Source organism: Cheilinus undulatus, linkage group 15 (genome assembly GCF_018320785.1).
Source record: "Cheilinus undulatus linkage group 15, ASM1832078v1, whole genome shotgun sequence".
In the NCBI taxonomy this organism is placed as follows: Eukaryota; Metazoa; Chordata; class Actinopteri; order Labriformes; family Labridae; genus Cheilinus; species Cheilinus undulatus.
Genome location: NC_054879.1, coordinates 40,977,336 through 40,986,874, shown reverse-complemented (window position 1 = coordinate 40,986,874; position 9,539 = coordinate 40,977,336). Strand labels below are relative to the sequence as shown.

Here is a 9,539-nt window from a genome sequence, read left to right as displayed (position 1 = left end):
TAGCGTGGTGCAGGTCACAACTTGTCCACGAGAACGTTTTGGAGTTGTTGGATTATGTATTCGATGATCCTTTTAAAAAAAAAAAAAAAATCACAATGCCTCAAACTTGAACTTAAATGTGTTACTCAAGCAAATGTATTCAGTTGCTTGTTAACATTAAAAATCTCCATTATTCCTTCCCAACATCCTGATTTTAAAGGTCACCTATATGCTGTTAGGCATTTGAATCTGTGCCTAATCCCCTATTTTTTCAAGTTTTAGGATTGATATTTTTCATGTTGGTTTGAAATCACCTGTTAATTTATTCAGTTATTATCCATTTGCTTCTTATGTCCATCATTGGTTGTTTTTTTGTTTTTTATTTACATCTTTTATTGTATTTATTTATCTTTTATCTATTATTGCTTTTTCCTTCTCATTATTTATTTAGTTTTGAGTTATTTTATTTATTTCATTTACTTAATTACTTTTAATTTGTGTTTTCCGCCATATATTCCTACTCTAATTATTTTTTTAATCATGTATTTATTATTATTTTATTATTATTGTTATTGTTATTAATTTTCTTACCTGTTTACAGAGGGTGATCAAGAGTACACCATGAGACAGAATTGTCCAGTCACTGGAATATTTTAAAATAGAATTCTACAAGTGATGCTGATGAATATGAGGCAGTTGAAAGCTCCGTCTCCCATACAGTATTTCTTTTCTTGTTTTTCTTTTTGCTTCTGTCCTTGTATCGTGTTTAGTGTTAACACTGTTATGTTAAACAAAAAAAAACTATAAATAAAGTGTTCCGAAAAATAAAATTCTCCATTAAACATCAGTTTTGCTGCACTACAACTAGAACATACAGAACTGTTGTTTTTCGTCAGCTCACATGTGCAGCAAAGGGAGTCAGCTGACACCTCGGGTGGAAAGTTTATTGACAATAAAAGTAGACGCTCATCAATGAGTAAAAGATCTGGACAATGTTTTCTAGCTGGATTAAAGCGCTTAGTCCCAACATGAAGATTTACACCACAGTTTGCAGTCGCACAGCTTGAAAGCTGAGTTTATCCTTTTAGTTGAATTTAGGTCAGTTCTCTCTCCATAAAAAGAATGACTTGATATGTGAATGTGTAGCTGTAAGACAATGCTTCTTTTACTAATTTTGTTTTAAAAAAAATAAAAAATAAAAAAAAAAGATCTTAAAAAAACCAAAAACATTTATTTTCTGTAAGAGCAGACCTGTTGGCAGGACTAACTGCTCTTTCTAGGATGGAATTTGATGCGATGGCCTGTTTGTTTCAGATATTTTTCCTGCTTTCTTCAAGGCATAAAATCAGACACAGTAAATTCTTTGAAACAAAGTCGCTATACACTTTACAGTCCCTTCAGGCTGTTCCGAGCTGCTCACCCAGATCCGAGTCCAGCTCCCAGCTCTGCTGTCAGGTGATCATCACAAGACCAGTGGCTTAATCCTCCTAAAGCTCTACAAAAGGAAGAGGAGAAATTAGAGGCTTTCTTAATGTGCATGAAACCAAGTGGAACACAACATGATTCGGCTCTAACGTGTTGTTTCCTCAGATCATTACAACTACCACTGAATCCAATTGAAAGATACACTGCGTTCGACCATAGTAAAGTGAGATTCTACACTCCTCTGGGGGAACTAATCGACCACATTTTCCTCAAGGTTGATGCACCATCTGATTTGACTGGAGGAAAACAATCTGGTGAAATATGAAGCAGGCTCTGGGTCTTGGTCTTCTGTGTTTGCTGCTCTGGTCGGAGTCTGCAGTGGCTCAGTTTCCACGTGTTTGCTGCACAGTCCAGGGGATCCTGTCCAAGCAGTGCTGTCCAGCTCTGGGCTCTGATCCCACCAACATGTGTGGTGTGCTGACAGGGAGAGGAAGCTGCGTGACCGTACAAGTGGACGAGAAACCGTGGGGAGGACCGTACAGTCTTAGAAATGTGGATGACAGAGAGAGGTGGCCGACCAAATTCTTCAACCAGACCTGCAAATGTAACGGTGAGTCATGTATACTCTGACTAAACCTGTGTTCAGGTGAGTGAATAATGACATATCTGCATAGATGATTCTACAGGTTAAATGTACAACTCTTTGTTACAGGTAACTTTGCAGGGTTTGACTGCAGCCAATGTAAATTTGGCTGGATAGGACCAAACTGTGACCAGAGGAAAGCCCCTGTAGTGCGAAAGAACATCCACGCTCTGACCCCCCAGGAGCTCCAGGAGTTCCTTGATGCTCTGGATTTGGCAAAGACCAGTATCCACCCAGACTATGTCATTGCCACTGAGCACTGGCTGGGACTCCTGGGACCAAACGGGAATGAACCTCAAGTTACCAACATCTCTGTTTATGACTTATTTGTCTGGCAGCATTACTACTCTGTGAGAGACACTCTACTGGGTAATTATTAAGATTTCTAAACCTAAAAACAGCAATTTTTATGATTGATATGGTTGACTTATTCCTTTATTATAACCATGAAAGACATATTATCATTAGAACTTGACTTTGGATATATTGAAACTTAAGAAATCGTTGATATGAACTGCTGAGAGTAGTTGATTTATGTGTCTGACAGTTTGTTTGAATATTAGCTGAAAAATGGTGATAAAATGAGCATGAATATAATAATATGGGTATGAATAATCCATTCTGGACAGCTCCAGACATTTTCAAATGTGTTTAAATGTGTTAGTCTATAATTTCTTCAACATACATTTCAGGTTTATTGATATAGTTAAATAGAGAAAAACCTATTAGCTGAAAAATGTCATGATTTTTCCACGACTAATTCAATACATTAGTTTGTGTTTGGTAACTTTCTTTGTTTTGACTTCTGTGAGAAATCAAAAGCGGATGGATTACTAAGTATTATTTCTAATGGTGTGGTATGCGCGCATGAATGCCTTGTGATCACATAGATTAACTCATGGATCACTTTGTTTGCCCTGCAGGTCCTGGTCGTCCATTCAAAGCCATTGATTTCTCACACAAGGGGCCAGCATTCATCACCTGGCACAGGTATCACCTCCTCACCTTGGAAAGAGAGCTACAGGTTGGTGTAAAAGTCTAAATAACACATTTTGGAATTATTCTGTTTTCAGAAGGGCTGAATGGGATCACTAAAGTTTATGATGATTGATTAACGACAGTGTCTTTCAATATATTTCCTTCTGTCAATCAATTTAGGATCCTTAATTTTGAATATTTAAAAATTCTACTTATTTTTTGAGCCAAGTTTGATATTTGTAAGCAATAGGAAAAAAATTCAACAGCATCATGGTGAATATAATACCCAAAGATGACATTGTTTTGTACTGTTTAAGTGAGTGTCTTACCCAAAGGAGCAGATGAAAAGAGAAAACAAACAAACAAACAAAAACAGCATTTCTGTCTGTCACCTGAGTTCATAAAGAGACGTCAAATTTTCAGGGAAATTGAGGTGTCATCCAAAGCAGAGGTGCACCCAGAATTTTAGGGGTTTGGTGGCCTAAACCCATAAATGACTTAGGCAGGGTAGGGTTACCCACATTGCCAATTTTTGCCAATCAGATCCTCTTTGTCTACTAAAAATAAGGTCATAGGTTGTTTGCAACCATGTGATTCTGAATGTCCCTTGGGGTCAAGAGGTTAGCGCCAGACTTTAGGCATGAAAGGGAATAGTTCCAAATGAATCTTTATGCTGCAATCCAGTGTTTATTTTGGCAACCAATTTTAATTTTAGTTTTAGTCTTCAAATTAAACGCATTTTAGTTTTAGTCACATTTTAGTCATTTCAACCCTTTTGAGTTTTAGTCATGGAAAAAAAGGATTTTGACGAACATTTTTAGTCATAGTTTTAGTCAACGAAATGAACACTGCTGCAATCATGAGAAAATTTCTACATAGTTTAAATATGATCCTAAACTTTACCATACAGTGATTTTTACCACAGTTTAACTGATTTGCCTTGCATGGAGGCGATCAGTATCATAAATACTCAGTCCTGCAGGCCTCATAGTGTCTATCATCCTCTAACCAGATGAAAGGAGATGAGTCTAAAAGAGTCTTGTACTGAGCTAAGAGGCTAGCTGAGCCCCTTTAACTTTTAATAGAAACAGTGTTATACCACCAACCAAATAAACCGTATGGGGTAAGGGGCCAAGAGATTACAAACAAGCCTGTGCTATAAAACAGCTCTTTTCTGTTAGCTGTGGTAGCTAGCTTGCGTTTGAGTGCTAGTTTCCTTTCCTCCATCTTTTGTCTTCATTAAATCCACATTCAAAAGACCAAACTGGTTCCAAATGAAGAGCCGTTGGGAGGCCAAACAACCAGCTCTACTGAGCTGGCTAAATGATCTGGATCTCTTACGAGAGACAGATTTCCTGTCACGAGAGAGGCTGGAGACCATTGTTGATGACTTGGTTAACATTTTAATACTAGTGTACACTAAAATAATGCAACTTATTTGTTACCTGAAGAGACTGATGGGCAATCCGAACTTCGCAATCCCATACTGGAACTTCGCCACAGGGCAGAGAGAGTGTGATGTGTGTACTGACTCCATGCTGGGAGGTAGAGACCCGGAAAACCCGTCCTTCATCAGCAGCCAGTCCAGATTCTCCAGATGGGGTGTTATATGCAACAGGTCAGCACAAGAAACAGAAAAGTAGACTCAGTAAGAAATGGCTAGAAAGAAGAAAACTAATGAAAATGTTAACCTTTATTATGATTTTTTAAAATTCCAGTTTGGATGACTACAATCGCCTGGTTACCCTTTGCAACGGCACAAATGAGGGTTTCATTCAGAGAGGAGTGATGGGGATGTCCAACGCATCTCTGCCCACCATGACCGATGTTAGAAGCTGTCTTGGAATCAGAGACTTTGACAACCCTCCATACTATACCAACTCATCCTCCAGTTTCAGGTGCAAATCTTCGGCTTAGCACTGCATCTAAGTTTAAATGTGCATCGGCTATTTCAGTCTAGGTAAATGTTGACATGCTACCGAAAGTTTGAAGATGCTTACTCTGTGCTTTTCAACCGACAGAAATGCTCTCGAAGGCTACGAAAAACCAGATGGCCAACTGGATGAATCAGTTACTAACCTCCACAACCTGGTCCATGATGTACTCAATGGAACCAGCTCCATGCCTCACTCTGCAGCCAACGACCCCATCTTTGTGGTCAGATTCTGATTTGTGGTTTATTCTGAAATGATATAACAGAATGGTGGTCATTGCTGAAATTATGGCGTTTCTAATTGTTTGTCTCACAGGTGCTCCATGCTTTCACTGATGCCATTTTTGAAGAGTGGATGAAAAGATTTGCTCCCACCAACGCCACTTTCCCGGACCAGATGGCCCCCATTGGTCACAACAGGGACTATAACATGGTTCCCTTCTTCCCTGCAATCGCTAACCAGGACATTTACATTCCAGCCGAACAGCTGGGATATTCCTACGCTGTTGTCCTGGAGGGTAAGCGAGTGTTCAACTATACACCGCAGGAATGGTTTGACATTATAATATGATTAAATATTTTATTGCCAAGAGCTTGATAAAATCTTTCTGGGCATTAGCATATCTGCACAGCTAATATGAGACTAGGGCTAGTAGCCGATTTGTTTAGCTTAGCTTAAATACTGAAAACGGTCAAACAGCAAGCCTGGCTGTATCAAAAGCTAGCAAAAGCTTTAATCTTTTAAGTTATTTTAAAGCTAGAACAAGACGCTTGTTAGCTTAGCGAAGCATAAAGACTGGAATCAGGGCTAAGGAGCTAGCGGTCCAAAACAAAGAAAAGTAAACACAAGACAACTTCAACTGATTAAACTTAGACTTTTCTATTGGTGCAGTAAATATGAGGCTACAGCTGGAAGTCTGCTAGTTTTCAATAAAAGATGTCAATGAAAGGACAAATAGCTGGCCGAGCTTTTTTCAGAAATCAAATGTTTAAATCAGACCTTTCAAACTGTCCATTGCTAACAACGCAAATGGCCTATTCACACATGCAATCAACTCCCGAAAGTTTCCTGAAATTTGCTGCAACGCAACAGACAAAATGTTTCCCTGAAACAAACATTTACATAACCTGACAAGCCAGATGGTATTGTTTCACACATCCAGCTGGAAAACCTTCAATACTAAGCGTTTGGGAAAGGGCATAGGCTTTGAAAAAACTCAGAGTGTGATTGGATGAAGGTTCTGTCTGTCACATCTTTACAGATCAATCAGAGCAACAAAACACGTGACGTAGCCACGACCAGTGTTGGGTAGCATTACTTCTGAAACTAACTCATTAGATTATTGCGTTACATACTGAGAAAAGTAATTTGTTACGTTACTGTTACGTTACCTACTTCCAAAACTAACACGTTCGAGTGCTTCTACGTTACTAAATATTAAAACCCTGTAGCCACTTGTTCCACTCCGCAGTCGTAAAAACAACCGCACCTCTGCATTTGAATGTGCCGAGTCTAATGCCAATGTACAGCATAATCTACAACCCATAATCTGCGTCTCTGCAGCCTGAGAACACCACCTACAGACAGGGAAACCTCTACAGCTCTTTAACATGCTCACAATCTGACAACAAGCTGAGCAGAGGCAGACAGAAACACTCAAACGTTGTGCGTAATAACAGCGTGTAATTGGAATAGCTGCACAGCTGATTCAATGAAAGCAAACAGAGCTTTTAAACTTCGTTTCACCAGGATGCTGTTCTTGTCCCTTTCAACCAAAAATCCATCATAATAGGGATAATTCCACAGTGGCCTGCTGTCCTCTTTGTTATCTCGTTGGCTCAACAAGCTAACAATGCATGCGTAATGGCACCGAATGTTTACCTTCCTCTGGTATGGCGTTACATGCCGGCCTGACTACAGGAAGAGAGAAGGACAAACAAGTGCTTCAAGGAGTTTCCTTTTTTTCTTTTTCTCTTTTTAAGCCACTGAGGAGAGAGGAAATGTGGGATTTTTCTTTCAGTAACGGATTCCTTTTATGAAAATGTAACTAATAACGGGATTACTTGAATTGTAAAACTAACATGTTACGTTACTTGTTACAACAAAAAAGTAATCTGAGTACTCTAAAAGATTACTTTGTAACGCGTTACCCCCAACACTGGCCGCGACTGAGGTGCGGGTGCGCAGCTACCAAGGAATAATGCGAACCATGGCAACTATAGACATGTTTTTGAAAAGAAAACAACTCAGTGCTGTTCTTCGTTCTTCTTTTAACCAAGAAATGTTGTCAAGTTCTGATAAAACCAGCTCTTTAGCAGCATCCACGCTAAGCTCTTCCGTCATAACTGCACCGGCCTCTTGTTGCTGCTCGCTTATGTCACGACTCCGCCGTGCCTGGAAGTACTGCCCCTCCTGTCACTTTCTAACCGGGCCAAAATGGTTCAGACAGGAGCTTTGCAAGATGGATTCGCCAGTGAAAAACAAGGAAATGGGCGTATCCATCTGCTTTGCAAGGTAACCAATAACAAGCAATTTAGAAAATGTTCAGGGTCAGAGTACTTTTTACCACAATGGCATATGGCGTACAGTTCTCCACGGGGTTCAGTGATAGTGCTGCGCTCATTCCAATGCCGTCGTCCGTTACTCTTTATTGTGGCTCTATCAGCAGCCCTGTGTCTGTGTCCAACATTACTGTAGCTATTAAACGGTCTAATCCATGGTTCAACATCGATGTCTGTCGCATTAGTTTCTGCATGGTCACAGCAGCTAATCTCAGCGATGTTGCGGCACCCTTCTTAAGACTTAAGTCAGGCAGTGTGTGGCCTGGGGCAGGGAAATTTGGAAGCGTGGCTTGTGGTCTAAGAGACATCTGAAGAACTCCACCTGGTGGAGTTCTGGGGTTTCATTAGAAGAGAGTTCTCCTTAAAGTGAAGGCAGCAAGAGACTGTGCAAGTGGTAATTATCTAATAATTTATTTTAAATACCTTGTAATAAGTTGGCATTTTGAAATAATAACTCAGAAATATGGTATATTGAGGAAGTATTTACGTGGTTATAATGTATTGATTATCAAGTAATTCCTTGCAAAATTGTGGCAATTCTCTGGTCATTATGTGGTATTTTACACTTACCCTAACCCTTGTAATATTGTGGTAATTCTCTGTTTTTTTACCAAATAATTTCTTAGAAAAAGGTGGATCATTTTCTGTAGAAGTTGACTGATAATTCCCAGGTAGTTTCTTTATCCTTGCTCACTCAATTAAAGTGACTTCTCCCTGAAATATTTCAAGATATTTTTAGGCTAAGAGTTAAGGTTAGGAGTGATCAAGTGTATAATCAATCCCCCCTACAGTCGTCAACTGACAGAAATGCTCTTTAAAGGCACTTTAAATGAAAAGCGAGAGCTATTAGCTTTTTAGCATCAGAAAGAGTCAGGCTAATAAAAACTTAAAGTAAAGCCTTTAAAAATAACATCCCTTTAATTTTAGTTAACTTAAGATAAGGAATTACAACTCTTCAGAAAATCTGGTTTTGTCTTAAAGTCTCTAACCCCCTCAAAGATTTGTCATAAATAGGTCTGCCAAGATTAATCGAGTTAATTGCGATTAAACTAGGTCCACATCAGTGCACTGCTTTTTTAGTCTCGATTAATCGGATGCTTGAGCGTCTCTTTCAGCACTGTTTAGTTAATCCATGTCAGTGTCTCAGAAGTCGTCTGCACATTGTGCTATGAAACATTTATCTTTCTACTGTTCACTAATTTCCTTTTAGATCCAAAACAAGTTAGTTTTTGTAGTTAAGCTCCTGTTAAATCTTCCTACAACAGCAGGTCTGTATCCAAACAGGAAGTCAATTATCCTAAGATTAAGACAGTAGAAAAATCCCAGATGACACCAAACATGCAAAAAAGTGGAATTTAAAAGCGCGATAATAGGGTGTGATTAATCATAATTAACTACAGAAATTCTGAGTTTAATCGCAGTTAAAAATGCTAATCTATTGACAGCTGTAGTAGTAAAGCAACCACATTATATTTGTTCCTAATTTTGTCAAAATATGAAAATTCCTTACTGCCTTACTGTTGGAAAGTTTAGACACTGGTAAAGTTAGACGTAAGCTGATTAAGGCTGAGTGACTGATACATCTTTTAAGTCTTTTATCAAATCACTTTGTTGTATTTTCGACATTTTCAGGCACAATGACTGACATTTTCATGAAGTATTCTCCTGCATATAGGCTTCTAAAAATAAATGCTTCCACCTGTGCTTCTCCTTTGCAGAGCAAGACGGAGGGCCGAGTGTTTTCGTGCTGGGCTCCACTCTTGGGGGAATCTTCATCGGTCTCCTGCTGCTTCTCTTTATCTTTGTGCTCTGGCTGCGTCAGCGGAGAAACAGAGGCTTTGAACCTCTGATAAAAGCAGACTTCACCACTAGAAAGTACACAGAGGAAGCCTAGATGAACACCTGTTGTTCTGAAATGCACTTCAGTCTTTTTACATACCTAAGAGAAATGGAGCAGCTGATCTACTGTGCTCTGTGGACAAGAGGAAAAAATAATAATCCTGTAAACAAACAAAACGT

The 9,539-nt window shown here is 39.1% G+C and overlaps 1 protein-coding gene across 1 annotated transcript; it reads left to right on the top strand.

Annotated features, from left to right (window-relative positions):
- Nucleotides 1-1,725: 1,725 nt before the first annotated feature.
- On the top strand, nt 1,726-9,414 carry dct (dopachrome tautomerase). Its single transcript, XM_041807510.1, has 8 exons — nt 1,726-2,014; nt 2,117-2,416; nt 2,971-3,071; nt 4,477-4,643; nt 4,744-4,923; nt 5,047-5,182; nt 5,275-5,476; nt 9,239-9,414. Exons 1-8 carry the CDS (start codon nt 1,726-1,728, stop codon nt 9,412-9,414), a joined length of 1,551 nt encoding a protein of 516 aa, XP_041663444.1.
- The last annotated feature ends 125 nt before the right edge of the window (nt 9,415-9,539 follow it).